Raw genomic sequence first — 18,594 nt, 5'->3', positions numbered from 1 at the left:
CTCTAAAACTTTGGGAATTTCTCAGTGTGTGTAAAAACTTGTTAGTGAAGGCATTAGGGGTGCCTTTTATAGGCAAAGAATAGGGCAGAAGATTCTGGAAGTTTTTACCTATTTTACCTCCTTTTTAATTTCAGATTTTGACTATTAGACCCTAAATTAATGCCTTGTTATCCAAGTTACTGCATTAAAATGCAGAAAACTTACACTAAAGCCCCCTTCTAGAAGGTCCTAGGGTATTCTTTTAACTACACAATGCCTATACTACCCTTGCCTTTGTTTTAAATTTACCAATCTTAATAAAACTACCCTTTCCCCATGCCCAAACTACCCTTAATACCTCCTAAAATTACTGACACTAATTAAACTCTAGCAGCTATAACCAATCAACTATACTAACTTAAACTAACTAAGACTAATTAATTGAAATTGAACCGTGATTTTAATGAACCATTATCTAACAAGTAAAAATGAAACTAAAGTAAAATTCATATCAACAACACAATCATGTATCAAAGGCAGGCGTACACAATATGAATCAATAGAATCGAAATTAATGCTAAGGAGACTAGTCAGAAAACAAAACCAAACTAAACTATTCAATAAAGTAAAAATTAAAGAACTAACCACTGAATTAAACCAACAATATCATAACCAAAATCAAAACAAAACTAAAAANGACACTGCGGGTGGCATGTCCTGGGGTCCCTCTCCACTCCAATCGGGGCAAGTCCGGTAAAGCCAAGGTCACGGTCTTGGCGTGACAATCTAAGATCGCATGATACGGGGACAACCAATCCATCCCCAATATAACATCAAAATCAACCATGTCTAAAAGCAATAGATCAACACGGGTCTCAAGACCCTCAAATACTACTACACAGGAACGATGAACTCTGTCGACCACTATAGAATCACCCACTGGCGTGGATACATATACAGGAATACCCAAGGCATCACTGGGCATAGCCAAGTAGGGAGCAAAATAAGACGACACATATGAATACGTAGACCCAGGGTCAAATAGCACTGAAGCATCCCTGTCACAGACCAGAATAGTACCTGTAATAACTGCATCGGAAGACTCAGCCTCTGGCCTGGCTGCCAAAGCATAACACCGGGGCTGGCCCCCACCTCCCTGAACTGCATCTCCAGGACGATCAACCACTGGTTGTCCTCTGCCTCTGTCGGTCCGAGCTCCACCTCTACGGTCCCTGCCTCCACCTCTATGATCCCTTCCCCTGCCTCTAGCTGGCTGGGCGGGCTGTGGATCACCTGCTGCCTGAATCGTGGGGCGAGGACCCTGCTGCTAAGAGCTGCCCGATGCTCGAGGGCAAAACCTGACAATGTGACCGGGGTCACCACAACCATAACAAGACCTCGGCTGCTGCGACTGCTGGCCCTGTCGACCAGAATGTCCTCCCCTGAAACTCTGAAGTGGGGGTGCACTGATAGGCTGATGATCTGAATAATACTGCTGAGAACCTCCGCTGCTTGGAGCACCATGAGAAACCTGAAGCGCAGACTGAAAGGGCCTCGGTGCCTGACCTCTACCATAGAAATCCCTACCTCCAGATGAGGTACCACTGAATCTACCAGTATGACGAGGCCTCTTGTCCGACATCTGACCACCTCCCCGAGTGAGGGCCATCTCAACTCTGCGGGCCGTATTGGCCGCCTCCTGGAAAGAGATATCACTACCAACTCCCATGGCCATCTGAAGACGGATCGGCTGAATCAATCCATCAATGAATCTCCGGACCCTCTCTCGCTCTGTAGGGAGTATCACAACTGCATGGCGTGCCAGGTCGATAAATCTAGTCTCATACTGTGTAACTGTCATGGAGCCCTGCTGGAGGCGCTCAAACTGCCTACGAAGTGCCTCCCGCTGAGTGACGGGGAGAAACTTCTCCAAGAATATCTCCGCGAATTGATCCCATGTCAAAGCTGGAGACCCTGCTGGTCTAGATAGGCAAAAATCTCTCCACCAAGTCTTGGCGGACCCTGCAAGCCTGAAGGTGCAAAAATCGACCCCGTTGGTCTCCACTATATCCATAGTCCTGAGAATCTCATGACAACTGAATAGAAAATCCTGGGGATCCTCTGATGAAGCACCGCTGAAAGTCTCCACAAAGCATCCGAAGACATGGCCGCTCCATCACCGGCCTGAGCTGTAATACCTGGCCGAGCTGCCGCAGCTGGCTGAACCACTGGGGCATGAGTATGTGGAGCTACCTGCTCCGGAGTGCGCGTAGCAGGAGTCTGAACCCCTCCTCCAGCCTAAGAAGTGGCTGGTACTACTGGCAGCAAACCCGCTCTAGCAAGACTATCCATAAAGCCTGCCAACCTGACTAAAGCATCCTGAAGGTCTTGGGTGAACATGACCCCTCCTAGGACCTGAGCTGGGCCCGTCTGAGTTGCTGGGGCTGGAACCTCCTCATCATAGTCAATATGAGGCTCCACCTCTGGAACTGTCGTCTGGGGCTGGGCTCTGCCCCTGCCTCGGCCTCCGCCCCTCGCAAGCGCTGCTCTGGGCTCGGACTGCTGCACGGTAGAAGAAGAAGCACGTGTTCTCGCCATCTGCGAAAGAACAGAGTAGAAGGACAATCAGTATTGGAGAAACAGAATCGCACCACAAGAAAGAACAAAAGTGAAATTTTTCCTAACTCTGTAGCCTCTAGGGGATAAATACAGACGTCTCCGTACCGATCCCTCAGACTCTACCGAGGTTCTCCATGAGTTGTGAGACCTATGTAACCTAGTGCTCTGATACCAACTTGTCACGACCCAAATTTTTCCCACCATAGGGCGTCGTGATGGTGCCTACTAACGGAGCTAGGCCAGCCATACATTAAACATTCGCTATTCAACCTCAACAATATAATATACTAACAACAGTTAAAGAAATGCGGAAGACATTAAGTTTAACAAAAAGATATAAAAATGCGGAAGTTTGAAACACATCCCTACCCAAAATCTGGTGTCACTAGCTCACGGACAACTATAGAATACTACAACAAGTCTGAATGAAAGAAATACACATGTCTGTTTCGGTACAATGAAAATAAACTGAAATAAGGAAAGGGACTTCGGCCTGGGAACACCAGCTAGGCTACCTCGAGAGTCCCTGGACTGAAGATAGCTTCCGGATAAGAATCCTACTGCTGCTGTCCAAAAGCTGCTACTGGATCTGTGCACAAAGAAATGCACAGAGTGTAGCATCAGCACAACCGACCCCATGTGCTGGTAAGTGTCTGGCCTAACCCCGACGAAGTAGTGACGAGGCTAGATAGGACTACCAAACCAACCTGTACAATTTTTATATACAAATATGCAATAAAAGGAAAGAAAATACCGAAACTAAACAGTTAAAAGGGAGGGATACATGCTATGGCGAGAGTACAATTTGGATATAAAGTTCATCAGCGTAATTAAGAAACATGGCACAACAATAATTATCAAAGAATAAGAAATTCAATAGTTGCACGGCATCACCCTTCGTGCTTTTACTCTCAATCTCACCCAAAGCAATCAAATATAATGCACGGCATCACCCTAAGTGCTTTCCCTCACATAGTTCTCATCTCATGGCACGGAATGACCCTTCGTGCAAATATAATCAATTCAGAGCACGGAATGTACCTTCGTGCATAAATAGTCAAAACATAGCACGGAATGACCCTTCGTGCAAATATAATCAAGAATAGCACGGAATGACCCTTCGTGCAATTTCACTCTTCCTCACCCAAATAACAGTCATAACCAAATGGGCAAGAGGAATAAACAAGTTATATGAACTATCCCGGCAAGGGAATAACACAAATAACAACCAAGTCCCGACAAGGGAACAATAACAATATCTTTCACAACCCAGCAAGGGCAATACTCACTGTAATCAAACCATCCCGGCAAGGGATTAATCACAACTCTTTTCAATACGTTCATCTCTTACTCAATGGTATTTATCACTCGAGCCAGTGCACCAAAATATTAATATTTCACAACTTATCCTCAAACTCTTCACATTTGCAGAAAAACATGTTGTAGCTTGGAAGAGTTCCAAATTACCTTAAAAACAAGTACAAACAAAGACCCACGGTCATGCTAGACTCCGGTGTATAGACACTCGTCACCAGGCCTATACACCGTACTCGATCAATTAGCAAATGGCATTCATGATACTCTAATCCTATTCCCTCAAGCCAAAGTTAGATCAAACACTTAACTCAAAGCCTTGAAATCCACTTAATCCTCAACTATCGCTTTACCTCACGGTTCCACCTCCAATTCGCTCGAATCTAATCACAAATTGTTCAATTACTTTAATAAACACTATATGAATCAATTTGAATGCATAAAAATGATTTTCCCAAGTTTTTCCCAGAAATTCGAAAAATGCCCCCGGGCCCACGTGGTCAAAACCCGAGGTTCGAACCAAAACCCGGCTACCCATTCCCCCACGAGTTCATATCTATGTTTTGTTTTGAAATCGGACCTCAAATGGAGGTCCAAATCCCCAATTTTAAGAAAACCTAAGTTCTACCCAAATATCCCAATTTCACCCATGAAAATCTTTGATTTCAAGTGGAAAACATGTTTAATGATGTTAAAGATTGAAAGAATTGAGTAAAAATCAACTTACAAGTGATTTGGGATGAAGTTTGCTCTTGAAAAATCGCCTATGGTGTTTGGGTTTTGAAAGAATGGTGAAATGTGATGAAAATTCGACTAAGTATAAAATTTGCTGGGCCTCGGATATGGGAATTGCGAGCCTTGGTTCGCATTTGCGAACAAGACAGGGCTGGGAATTGCAATCCTTGGTTCGCATTTGCGAACACTGGGCCTGGGCACAGACTTCGCATTTGCGAAGTATCGATCGCTTTTGCGATCTGGGCCCTCTCGCATTTGCGAGCATGGGCGTCGCATTTGCGACCCCAGCCCATTTCCCCCTCTTCGCATTTGCGAAGGAATGATTGCATTTGCAATCCGGCCCATACTTCCCCTTCTTCGCATTTGCGATCGAGTTGCCGCATTTGCGACTTCGCATTTGCGAGTACTTCTTCGCAAATGCGAAGATACCAGAACTGGGGAATACCAGCTTTTCAAAAATGAGGAAATGCAATCCGATGCCTATCCAAAACTCACCCGAGCCCTCGGGGCTCCAAACCAAACATGTATACAACCTCGAAAACATCCTACGGACTTGCTCTTGCGATCAAATCGCCAAAATAACATCATTTACATAGAATCAAGCCTAAAGCACATGATTTTTTTCATTATAACCTCATAAACTTCAAACTTTAGATATTTAGGTCCGAAACACGTCAAATGACGTCCGATTTCGACCAAACTTCACAGAAAGTGCTTACCACATATTTAAGACTTGTACCGGGCGTCGGAACCAAAATACGAGCCCGATACCATAGTCTTTTAATAAATTTTCATTTCCATTTTCCTTAAAAATCTCAGAAAAACAATTTCACGGAAAAATTCATATCTCGGGCTCTAGACCTCGGAATTCGATTCTGGGCACATGCCCGAGTCCCATATTTTTCTACGGACCTTCCGCGACCGTCCAATCTCGAGTACGGGTCCGTTTACCAAAAATGTTTACCAAAGTCAACTATAACCATATTAATATCAAAATTCATCAAATATTTCACGGAATTCACATATTTCAACATAAAAGCTTTCCGGCTACGCGCCCGGACTGCGCACGCAAATCGAGGCAAGTAAAAACGAGTTTTAAGGCCTCGAAAGCACGGAATGGATGAGGAAGTAGGTGATGACCCTTTGGGTCGTCACATCCTCCACCTCAAAAATAACCGTTCGTCCTCGAACGGACAAAAGAAAGAAGTACCTGAGTCGGGGAACAGATGTGGATAACGGCTCAGCATAACGGACTCGGACTCCCAGGTCGAGGCCTCAGGGGGCTGACCCCTCCACTGAACACGAACAGAGGGAAAACTCCTAGATCTCAACCGACGGACCTACCGGTCTAGAATGGCTACCGGCTCCTCCTCATAAGATAAATCTTTGTCCAACTGGACAGTGCTGAAGTCTAATACATTGGTAGGATCGCCGTGATACCTCCGAAGCATAGACACATGAAAAACTGGATGCACGGCTGATAAGCTAGGTGGCAATGCAAGCCTATAAGACACCTCTCCTGTTCGATCAAGAATCTCAAACGGACCAATGTACCTAGGGCTAAGCTTGCCCTTCTTTCCAAATCTCATCATGCCCTTCATAGGCGACACTCGGAGCAATACTCGCTCTCCGATCATGAAAGCTACATCTCGGACCTTATGGTCTGCATAACTCTTCTGCCTAGACTGAGCTGAACGAAGCCTCTCCTGAATGATCTTGACCTTATCTAAGGCCTCCTGAACTAAGTCTGTACCCAATAACCCAGCCTCTCCCGGCTCAAACCATCCGACTGGAGACCGACATCGCCTACCATACAACGCCTCATATGGGGCCATCTGAATGCTGGACTGGTAGTCGTTATTGTAGGCGAACTCTACTAAAGGCAAAAACTGGTCCCACGAGCCTCCAAAATCAATGGCACAAGCTCGGAGCATATCCTCCAAAATCTGTATAGTCCGCTCGGACTGACCGTCCGTCTGAAGATGGAATGTTGTGCTCAACTGAACCTAGGTACCTAACTCTTGCTGAACCGCTCTCCAGAAGAGCGAGGTAAACTGCGTACCCCGATCCAAAATGATAGATACCGGCACACAATGAAGGCGAACAATCTCCCAAATATAAATCTCAGCTAACCTCTCGGATGAATAGGAGACTGCTACTGGAATGAAATACGCTGACTTGGTCAGCCTATCAACAATGACCCAAATAGCATCAAACTTCTTCCGAGTCAACGAAAGTCCAGTAATGAAATCCATGGTAATCCTCTCCCACTTCCACTCGGGAAGCTCAATCCTCTGAAACAAGCCACCGGGTCTCTGATGCTCATACTTGACCTGCTGACAGTTCAAACACCGAGCGACATTCGCAACAATATCCTTTTTCATCCTACGCCACCAATAATGCTGCCGCAAGTCCTGATACATCTTCGCGGCGCCCGGGTGAATAGAATACCGAGAATTGTGGGCCTCCGCTAAGATCAACTCTCGAATCCCATCATTATTGGGCACACAAACTCAACCCTGCAATCTCAAAACACCATCATCATCTAAAGTCACCTTCGTGGCACCTCCACGCTGCACCGTGTCTCTCAGGACACACAAATGGGGATCATCAAACTGCCAATCACGGATACGCTTCAATAGAGAAGAACGAGCGACCGTGCAAGCCAGCACTCTGCTAGGCTCAGAAATATATAATCTCACCAATCGATTGGCCAACGCCTGAATATCTAAAGCAAGCGGTCTCTGGCTGACCGGGATATAAGCAAGACTACCCATGCTGGCGGACTTCCTACTCAATGCATCGGCCACCACATTGGCTCTCCCCGGGTGGTACAAAATAGTAACATCATAATCCTTCAATAGCTCCAACCACCTCCGCTGCCTCAAGTTCAACTCTTTCTGCTTGAACAAGTATTGCAGACTCTTGTGATCCGTGTACACCTCACACGTCACACCATATAAGTAATGCGTCCAAATCTTCAAAGCATGAACAATGGCTGCCAACTCTAGATCATGGACTGGGTAATTCTTCTCGTGAATCTTCAATTGCCTCGAAGCATAAGCTATGACCCTGCCATCCTGCATCAATACTGCGCCGAGCCCAATACGAGAAGCATCACAATAAACTGTATAAGGTCCTGAGCCTGTGGGCAAAATCAATATCGGTGCCGTAGTCAGAGCTGTCTTGAGCTTCTGAAAGCTCGCCTCACACTCATCCGACCATCTGAACTGGGCACCCTTTTGGGTCAATCTGGTCATCGCGGCTGCAATAGATGAAAACCCCTCCACGAACCGGCGGTAGTAACCTGCTAACCCCAAGAAACTCCGAATCTCTGTAGCTGATGCTGGTCGAGGCCAATTATTGACTGCCTCAATCTTCTTCGGGTCCACCTGAATACCCTCTGCTGATACAACATGACCCAGAAATGCAACCGAACTCAACCAGAACTCGCACTTCGTGAACTTCGAATACAACTGACTATCCTTCAGAGTCTGAAGAACCACTCTGAGGTGCTGCTCGTGCTCCTCCTGGCTGCGGGAGTACACTAGAATATCATCAATAAAGACTATCACGAACATGTCCAAATACGGCCTGAACACTCGGTTCATCAACTCCATGAATGCTGCTGGGGCATTGGTCAACCCAAACGACATGACCAGGAACTCATAATGCCCGTACCGAGTGCGGAATGCTGTCTTAGGGACATCGGATGCCCTAATCCTCAGCTGGTGGTAGCCAGATCTCAAGTCTATCTTTGAGAACACCTTTGCGCCCTGAAGCTGGTCAAACAAATCATCAATCCTCGGCAGTGGATACTTGTTCTTTATCGTCACCTTGTTCAATTGCCGGTAATATGCACATCCTCATCGATCCATCCTTTTTCTTCACAAATAACACTGGCGCACCCCAAGGAGAAACACTAGGCCTGATGAAACCCTTCCCTAGCAAATCTTGCAACGGGTCCTTTAACTCCTTCAACTCTGGCGGGGCCATACGATACGGCGGGATAGGTGCCTGGAGCCAGATCAATACAAAAATCAATATCCCTGTCGGGTGGCATACCCGGCAGGTATGAGGGGAAAACCTCTGGGAACTCCCGAACAATAGGAACTGAGTCAATAGAAGGAACATCTGTGCTGGAATCACGAACATATGCCAAATAAGCTAAACACCCCTTCTCGACCATGCGTCGAGCCTTAACATATGAAATGACACTGCGGGTGGCATGACCTGGGGTCCCTCTCCACTCCAATCGGGGCAAGTCCGGTAAAGCCAAGGTCACGGTCTTGGCGTGACAATCCAAGATCGCATGATACGGGGACAACCAATCCATCCCCAATATAACATCAAAATCAACCATGTCTAGAAGCAATAGATCAACACGGGTCTCAAGACCCTCAAATACTACTACACAGGAACGATGAACTCTGTCGACCACTATAGAATTACCCACTGGCGTGGATACATATACAGGAATACCCAAGGCATCACTGGGCATAGCCAAGTAGGGAGCAAAATAAGACGACACATATGAATACGTAGACCCAGGGTCAAATAGCACTGAAGCATCCCTGTCGCAGACCAGAATAGTACCTGTAATAACTTCATCGGAAGACTCAGCCTCTGGCCTGGCTGGCAAAGCATAACACTGGGGCTGGCCCCCACCTCCCTGAACTGCATCTCTAGGACGATCAACCACTGGCTGTCCTCTGCCTCTGCCGGTCCGAGCTCCACCTCTACGGTCCTTGCCTCCACCTCTATGATCCCTTCCCCCGCCTCTAGCTGGCTGTGCGGGCTGTGGATCACCTGCTGCCTGAATCGTGGGGCGAGGACCCTGCTGCTGAGAGCTGCCCGATGCTCGAGGGCAAAACTTGACAATGTGACCGGGGTCACCACAACCATAACAAGACCTCGGCTGCTGCGACTGCTGGCCTTGTCGACCAGAATGTCCTCCCCTGAAACTCTGAAGTGGGGGTGCACTGATAGGCTGCTGATCTGAATAATAATGCTAAGAACCTCCGCTGCCTGGAGCACCATGAGAAACCTGAAGCGCAGACTGAAAGGGCCTCGGTGCCTGACCTCTACCATAGGAATCCCTGCCTCTATATGAGGTACCACTGAATCTACCAGTATGACGAGGCCTCTTGTCCGACATCTGACCACCTCCCCGAGTGAGGGTCATCTCAACTCTGCGGGCCGCATTGGCCGCCTCCTGGAAAGAGATATCACTACCAACTCCCATGGCCATCTGAAGACGGATCGGCTGAATCAATCCATCAATGAATCTCCGGACCCTCTCTCGCTCTGTAGGGAGTATCACAACTGCATGGCGTGCCAGGTCGATAAATCTAGTCTCATACTGTGTAACTCTCATGGAGCCCTGCTGGAGGCGCTCAAACTGCCTACGAAGTGCCTCCCGCTGAGTGACGGGGAGAAACTTCTCCAAGAATAACTCCGCGAACTGATCCCATGTCAAAGCTAGAGACCCTGCTGGTCTAGATAGGCAAAAATCTCTCCACCAAGTCTTGGCGGACCCTGCAAGCCTGAATGTGCAAAAATCGACCCCGTTGGTCTCCACTATGCCTATAGTCCCGAGAATCTCATGACAACTGAATAGAAAATCCTGGGGATCCTCTGATGAAGCACCGCTGAAAGTGGTGGTGAAGAGCTTGGAGAACCGATCAAGTCTCCACAAAGCATCCTAAGACATGGCCGCTCCATCACCGGCCTGAGCTGTAATACCTGGCTGAGCTGCCGCAGCTAGCTGAACCACTGGGGCATGAGTCTGTGGAGCTACCTGCTCCGGAGTGCGCGTGGCAGGAGTCTGAACCCCTCCTCCAGCCTGAGAAGTGGCTGGTGCTACTGGCAGCAAACCCGCTCTAGCAACACTATCCATAAAGCCTGCCAACCTGACTAGAGCATCCTGAAGGTCTGGGGTGAACATGACCCCTCCTGGGACCTGAGCTGGGCCCACCGGAGCTGCTGGGGCTGGAGCCTCCTCATCGTAGTCAACACGAGGCTCCACCTCTGGAACTACTGCCCGGGGCTGAGCTCTGCCCCGGCCTCGGCCTCTGGCACGGCCTCGGCCTCTGCCCCTCGCAGGAGCTGCTGCTAGGCTCGGGCTGCTGCGCGGTAAAAGAAGAAGCACGTGTTCTCGCCATCTGCGAAAGAACAGAGTAGAAGGACAATCAGTATTGGAGAAACAGGATCGCACGACAAGAAAGAACAAGAGTGAAATTTTTCCTAACTCTGTAGCCTCTGGGGGATAAATACAGACGTCTGAATACTGATCCCTCAGACTCTACCGAGGTTGTCCGTGAGTTGTGAGACCTATGTAACCTAGTGCTCTGATACCAACTTGTCACGACCCGGATTTTTCCCACCATCGGGCGTCGTGATGGCGCCTACTAACGGAGCTAGGCCATCCATACATTAAACATTCGCTATTCAACCTCAACAATATAATATACTAACAACAGTTAAAGAAATGCGGAAGACTTTAAGTTTAACAAAAAAGATATAAAAATGCGGAAGTTTGAAACACATCCCTACCCAAAATCTGGTGTCACTAGCTCACGGACTACTATAGAATACTACAACAAGTCTGAATGAAAGAAATACACATGTCTGTTTCGGTACAATGAAAACAAACTGAAATAAGGAAAGGGGACTTCGGCCTGCGAACGCCAGCTAGGCTACCTCGAGAGTCCCTGGACTGAAGATAGCTCCCGGATAAGAATCCTACTGCTGTTGTCCAAAAGCTGCTCCTGGATCTGTGCACAAAGAAATGCACAGAGTGTAGCATCAGCACAACCGACCCCATGTGCTGGTAAGTGTCTGGCCTAACCCCGGCGAAGTAGTGACGAGGCTAGACAGGACTACCAAACCAACCTGTACAATTTTTATATACAAATATGCAATAAAAGGAAAGAAAATACCAAAACTAAACAGTTAAAAGGGAGGGAAACATGCTATGGGGAGAGTACAAATTGGATATAAAGTTCATCAGCGTAATTAAGAAACATGGCACAACAATAATTATCAAAGAATAAGAAATTCAATAGTTGCATGACATCACCCTTCGTGCTTTTACTCTCAATCTCACCCAAAGCAATCAAATAAAATGCACGGCATCACCCTTTGTGCTTTCCCTCACATAGCTCTCATCTCATGGCACGGAATGACCCTTCGTGCAAATATAATCAATTCAGAGCACGGAATGTACCTTCGTGCATAAATAGTCAAAACATAGCACGGGATGACCCTTCGTGCAAATCTAATCAAGAATAGCACGGAATGACCCTTCGTGCAATTTCACTCTTCCTCACCCAAATAACAGTCACAACCAAACGGGCAAGAGGAATAATCAAGTAATATGAACTATCCCGGCAAGGGAATAACACAAATAACAACCAAGTCCCGGCAAGGGAACAATAACAATATCTTTCACATCCCGGCAAGGGCAATACTCACTGTAATCAAACCATCCCGGCAAGGGATTAATCACAACTCTTTTCAATACGTTCATCTCTTACTCAATGGTATTTATCACTCGAGCCAATGCTCCAAAATATTAATATTTCACAACTTATCCTCAAACTCTTCACATTTGNAATCAACAAGAGGCTCCACCTCTGGGACTGCTGCTCGGGGCTGAGCTCTGCCCCGGCCTCGGCATCTGGCACGGCCTCGGCCTCTGCCCCTCGCAGGAGCTGCTGCTGGGGGCTCGGGCTGCTGCGCTGTAGAAGAGGAAGCACGTGTTCTCGCCATCTGCGAAAGAACAGAGTAGAAAGACAATCAATATTTGAGAAACAGAATCGCACGACAGGAAAGAACAAAAGTGAAACTTTTCCTAACTCCGTAGCCTCTGGGGGATAAATACAGACGTCTCCGTACCGATCCCTCAAACTCTACCGAGGTTGTCCGTGAGTAGTGAGACCTATGTAACCTAGTGCTCTGATACCAACTTGTCACGACCCGGATTTTTCCCACCATCGGGCGTCGTGATGGCGCCTACTAACCGAGCTAGGCTAGCCATACATTAAACATTCGCTATTCAACCTCAACAATATAATATACTAACAACAGTTAAAGAAATGCGGAAGACTTTAAGTTTAACAAAAAGATATAAAAATGCGGAAGTTTGAAACACATCCCTACCCAAAATCTGGTGTCACTAGCTCACGGACTACTATTGAATACTACAACAAGTCTGAATGAAAGAAATACACATGTCTGTTTCGGTACAATGAAAACAAACTGAAATAAGGAAAGGGACTTCGGCGTGCGAACGCCAGCTAGGCTACCTCGAGAGTCCCTGGACTGAAGATAGCTCACGGATAAGAATCCTACTGCTGCTGTCCAAAAGCTGCTCCTGGATCTGTGCACAAAGAAATGCACAGAGTGTAGCATCAGCACAACCGACCCCATGTGCTGGTAAGTGTCTGGCCTAACCCCGGCGAAGTAGTGACGAGGCTAGACAGGACTACCAAACCAACCTGTACAATTTTTATATACAAATATGCAATAAAAGGAAAGAAAATACCGAAACTAAACAGTTAAAAGGGAGGGAAACATGCTATGGGGAGAGTACAAATTGGATATAAAGTTAATCAGCGTAATTAAGAAACATGGCACAACAATAATTATCAAAGAATAAGAAATCCAATAGTTGCACGGCATCACCCTTCGTGCTTTTACTCTCAATCTCACCCAAAGCAATCAAATATAATGCACAGCATCACCCTTCGTGCTTTCCCTCACATAGCTCTCATCTCATGGCACGGAATGACCCTTCGTGCAAATATAATCAATTCAGAGCACGGAATGTACCTTCGTGCATAAATAGTCAAAACATAGCACGGAATGACCCTTCGTGCAATTTCACTCTTCCTCACCCAAATAACAGTCACAACCAAACGGGCAAGAGGAATAAACAAGTAATATGAACTATCCCGGCAAGGGAATAACACAAATAACAACCAAGTCCCGGCAAGGGAACAATAACAATATCTTTCACAACCCGGCAAGGGCAATACTCACTGTAATCAAACCATCCCGGCAAGGGATTAATCACAACTCTTTTCAATACGTTCATCTCTTACTCAATGGTATTTATCACTCGAGCCAATGCTCCAAAATATTAATATTTCGCAACTTATCCTCAAACTCTTCACATTTGCAGAAAAACATGTTGTAGCTTGGAAGAGTTCCAAATTACCTCAAAAACAAGTACAAACAAAGACCCACGGTCATGCTAGACTCCGGTTTATAGACACTCGTCACCACGCCTATACACCGTACTCGATCAATTAGCAAATAGCATTCATGATACTCTAATCCTATTCCCTCAAGCCAAAGTTAGATCAAACACTTACCTCAAAGCCTTGAAATCCACTTAATCCTGAACTATCGCTTTACCTCGCGGTTCCACCTCCAATTCGCTCGAATCTAATCACAAATTGTTCAATTACTTTAATAAACACTATATGAATCAATTTGAATGCATAAAAATGATTTTTCCAAGTTTTTTCCAAAAAGTTCCAAAAATGCCCCGGGCCCACATGGTCAAAACCCGAGGTTCGAACCAAAACCCGGTTACCCATTCCCCCACGAGTTCATATCTATGTTTTGTTTTGAAATCGGACCTCAAACGGAGGTCCAAATCCCCAATTTTAAGAAAACCTAAGTTCTACCCAAAAATCCCAATTTCACCCATGAAAATCTTTGATTTCAAGTGGAAAACATGTTTAATGATGTTAAAGATTGAAAGAATTGAGTAAAAATCAACTTACAAGAGATTTGGGATGAAGTTTGCTCTTGAAAATTCGCCTATGGTGTTTGGGTTTTGAAAGAATGGTGAAAAGTGATGAAAATTCGACTAAGTATAAAATTTGCTGGGCCTCGGATATGGGAATTGCGAGCCTTGGTTCGCATTTGCGAACAAGACAGGGCTGGGAATTGCGATCCTTGGTTCGCATTTGCAAACACTGGGCCTGGGCACAGACTTCACATTTGCGAAGTATCGATCGCTTTTGCGATCTGGGCCCTCTCGCATTTGCGAGCATGGGCGTCGCATTTGCGACCCCGGCCCATTTCCCCCTCTTCGCATTTGCGAAGGAATGATCGCATTTGCGATCCGGCCCAGACTTCCCCTTCTTCGCATTTTGCGATCGAGTTGCCGCATTTGCGACTTCGCATTTGCGAGTACTTCTTCGCAAATGCGAAGATACCAGAACTGGGGAATACCAGCTTTTCAAAAATGAGGAAATGCAATCCGATGCCTATCCAAAACTCACCCGAGCCCTCGGGGCTCCAAACCAAACATGTACACAAACTCGAAAACATCCCACGGACTTGCTCGTGCGATCAAATCGCCAAAATAACATCAAAATCAAAGAATCAACCCCCAAAGCTCATAATTTTCATTTCAAAGTTCATAAACCTTCAACTTTAGCCATTTAGGTCCGAAACACGTCAAACGACGTCCGATTTCGACCAAATTTCACAGGAAGCGCTTAACGCATATTTAAGATCTGTACCGGGCGTCGGAACCAAAATACGAGCCCGATACCTATATTTTCTAACTCATTTTCATTTCCTTTTTTCCTTATTAATTTCAGAAAATAATTTATCAGAAAAATTCTTTTACCGGGGTTCTGGACCTCGGATTTCGACTCCGGGCACATGCCCGAGTCCCATATTTTTCTACGGACCTTCCGGGACCGTCCAATCTCGGGTCCGGGTCCGTTTACCAAAAATGTTGACCAAAGTCAACTATAATCATATTAATATCAAAATTCTTTAAATTTTTCACGGAATTCACATATTTCAACATAAAAGCTTTCCAGCTATGCGCCCGGACTGCGCACGCAAATCGAGGCAAGTAAAAATGAGGTTTTAAGGCCTCGAAAGCACGGAATGGATGAGGAAGTAGGTGATGACCCTTTGGGTCGTCACATCCTCCACCTCTAAAACAACTGTTCGTCCTCGAACGGACAAAAGAAAGAAGTACCTGAGTCGGGGAACAGATGTAAATAACGGCTCCTCATATCGGACTCGGACTCCCAGGTCGAGGCCTTAGGGGGCTGACCTCTCCACTGAACACGAACAGAGGGAAAACTCCTAGATCTCAACTGACGGACCTGCCGGTCTAGAATGGCTACCGGCTCCTCCTCATAAGATAAATCTTTGTCCAACTGGACATTGCTGAAGTCTAATACATGGGTAGGATCGCCGTGATACCTCCGAAGCATAGGCACATGAAAAACTGGATGCACGGCTGATAAGCTAGGTGGCAATGCAAGCCTATAAGCCACCTCTCCTACTCGATCAAGAATCTCAAACGGTCCAATGTACCTAGGGCTAAGCTTGCCCTTCTTTCCGAATCTCATCACGCCCTTCATAGGCGACACCCGGAGCAATACTCGCTCTCCGATCATGAAAGCTACATCTCGGACCTTACGGTCTGCATAACTCTTCTGCCTAGACTGAGCTGAACGAAGCCTCTCCTGAATGATCTTGACCTAATCTAAGGCCTCCTGAACTAAGTCTGTACCCAATAACCGAGCCTCTCCCGGCTCAAACCATGCGACTGGAGACCGACATCGCCTACCATACAACGCCTCATATGGGGCCATCTGAATGCTGGACTGGTAGCCGTTATTGTAGGCGAACTCTGCTAAAGGCAAAAACTGGTCCCACGAGCCTCCAAAATCAATGACACAAGCTCGGAGCATATCCTCCAAAATCTGTATAGTCCGCTCGGACTGACCGTCCGTCTGAGGATGGAATGATGTGCTCAACTGAACCTGGGTACCTAACTCTTGCTGAACCACTCTCCAGAAGCGCGAGGTAAACTGCGTACCCCGATCCGAAATGATAGATACCGGCACACCATGAAGGCGAACAATCTCCCGGATATAAATCTCAGCTAACCTCTCGGATGAATAGGAGACTGCTACTGGAATGAAATGCGCTGACTTGGTCAGCCTATCAACAATGACCCAAATAGCATCAAACTTCTTCCGAGTCAATGGAAGTCCAGTAATGAAATCCATGGTAATCCTCTCCCACTTCCACTCGGGAAGCTCAATCCTCTGAGGCAAACCACCAGGCCTCTGATGCTCATACTTGACCTGCTGACAGTTTAAACACCGAGCCACATACGCAATAATATCCTTCTTCATCCTACGCCACCAATAATGCTGCCGCAAGTCCTGATACATCTTCGCGGCGCCCGGGTGAATAGAATACCGAGAACTGTGGGCCTCCGCTAAGATCAACTCTCGAATCCCATCAACATTGGGCACACAAACTCGACCCTCCAATCTCAAAACACCATTATCATCTAAAGTCACCTTCGTGGCACCTCCACGCTGCACCGTGTCTCTCAGGACACACAAATGGGGATCATCAAACTGTCGATCACGGATACGCTCCAATAGAGAAGAACGAGCGACCGTGCAAGCCAACACTCTGCTAGGCTCAGAAATATCTAATCTCACCAATCGATTGGCCAACACCTGAATATCTAAAGCAAGCGGTCTCTGGCTGACCGGGATATAAGCAAGACTACCCATGCTGGCGGACTTCCTACTCAATGCATCGGCCACCACATTGGCTCTCCCCGGGTGGTACAAAATAGTAACATCATAATCCTTCAATAGCTCCAACCACCTCCACTGCCTCAAGTTCAACTCTTTCTACTTGAACAAGTATTGCAGACTCTTGTGATCCGTGTACACCTCACACGTCACACCATATAAGTAATGCCTCCAAATCTTCAAAGCATGAACAATGGCTGCCAACTCTAGATCATGGACTGGGTAATTCTTCTCGTGAATCTTCAACTGCCTCGAAGCATAAGCTATGACCCTGCCATCCTGCATCAATACTGCGCCGAGCCCAATACGAGAAGCATCACAATAAACTGTATAAGGTCCTGAGCCTGTGGGCAAAACCAATATCGGTGCCGTAGTCAGAGCTGTCTTGAGCTTCTGAAAGCTCGCCTCACACTCATCCGACCATCTGAACTGGGCACCCTTCTGGGTCAATCTGGTCATCGGGGCTGCAATAGATAAAAACCCCTCCACGAACGGCGGTAGTAACCTGCTAACCCCAAGAAACTCCGAATCTCTGTAGCTGATGCTGGTTGAGGCCAATTCTTGACTGCCTCAATCTTCTTCGGGTCCACCTGAATACCCTCTACTGATACAACATGACCCAGAAATACAAGCGAACTCAACCAAAACTCACACTTCGAGAACTTCGCATACAACTGACTATCCTTCAGAGTCTGAAGAACCACTCTGAGGTGATGCTCGTGCTCCTCCTGGCTGCGGGAGTACACCAGAATATCATCAATAAAGACTATCACGAACATGTCCAAATACGGCCTGAACACTCGGTTCATCAACTCCATGAATGCTGCTGGGGCATTGGTCAACCCAAACGACATGACCAGGAACTCATAATGCCCGTACCGAGTGCGGAATGCTGTCTTAGGGACATCGGATGCCCTAATCCTCAGCTGGTGGTAGCCAGATCTCAAGTCTATCTTTGAAAACACCTTTCCGCCCTGAAGCTGGTCAAACAAATCATCAATCCTCGGCAGTGGATACTTGTTCTTTATCGTCACCTTGTTCAATTGCCGGTAATCAATGCACATCCTCATCGATCCATCCTTTTTCTTCACAAATAACACTGGCGCACCCCAAGGAGAAACACTAGGCCTGATGAAACCCTTCCCTAGCAAATCTGGCAACTGGTCCTTTAACTCCTTCAACTCTGGCGGGGCCATACGATACGGCGGGATAGAAATGGGCTGCGTGCCTGGAGCTAGATCAATACAGAAATCAATATCCCTGTCGGGCGGCATAACCGGCAGGTCTGAGGGGAAAACCTCTAGGAACTCCGAACATAGGACTGAGTCAATGAAAGGAA

At 46.8% G+C, this 18,594-nt stretch overlaps 1 protein-coding gene across 1 annotated transcript; it reads right to left on the bottom strand.

The window, feature by feature from the left end:
• On the bottom strand, positions 10,352-18,319 carry LOC109229982 (RNA-directed DNA polymerase homolog). The gene is made up of 2 exons (XM_019395526.1): positions 17,900-18,319; positions 10,352-10,447 (listed from the first exon to the last, which is right to left on the bottom strand). The coding sequence occupies exons 1-2, from the start codon at positions 18,317-18,319 to the stop codon at positions 10,352-10,354; spliced, it is 516 nt and encodes a 171-aa protein (XP_019251071.1).

The sequence above is a fragment of the Nicotiana attenuata genome, chromosome 7 (assembly GCF_001879085.1).
Source record: "Nicotiana attenuata strain UT chromosome 7, NIATTr2, whole genome shotgun sequence".
NCBI lineage: Eukaryota > Viridiplantae > Streptophyta > Magnoliopsida > Solanales > Solanaceae > Nicotiana > Nicotiana attenuata.
Note: the sequence above shows the minus strand (reverse complement) of the source record. Positions and strands in the feature narration are given on the sequence as shown.

Coding starts and splice junctions, on each gene's coding strand:
- LOC109229982 (XM_019395526.1), bottom strand. CDS start 18,319: ATGTGCATTGATTACCGGCAATTGAACAAGGTGACGATAAAGAACAAG. Junction 10,448..17,899: donor AGTTCTCGAAGTGTGAGTTT/TGGTTGAGTTCG, acceptor ACTCCGGAGCAG/GTAGCTCCACAGACTCATGC.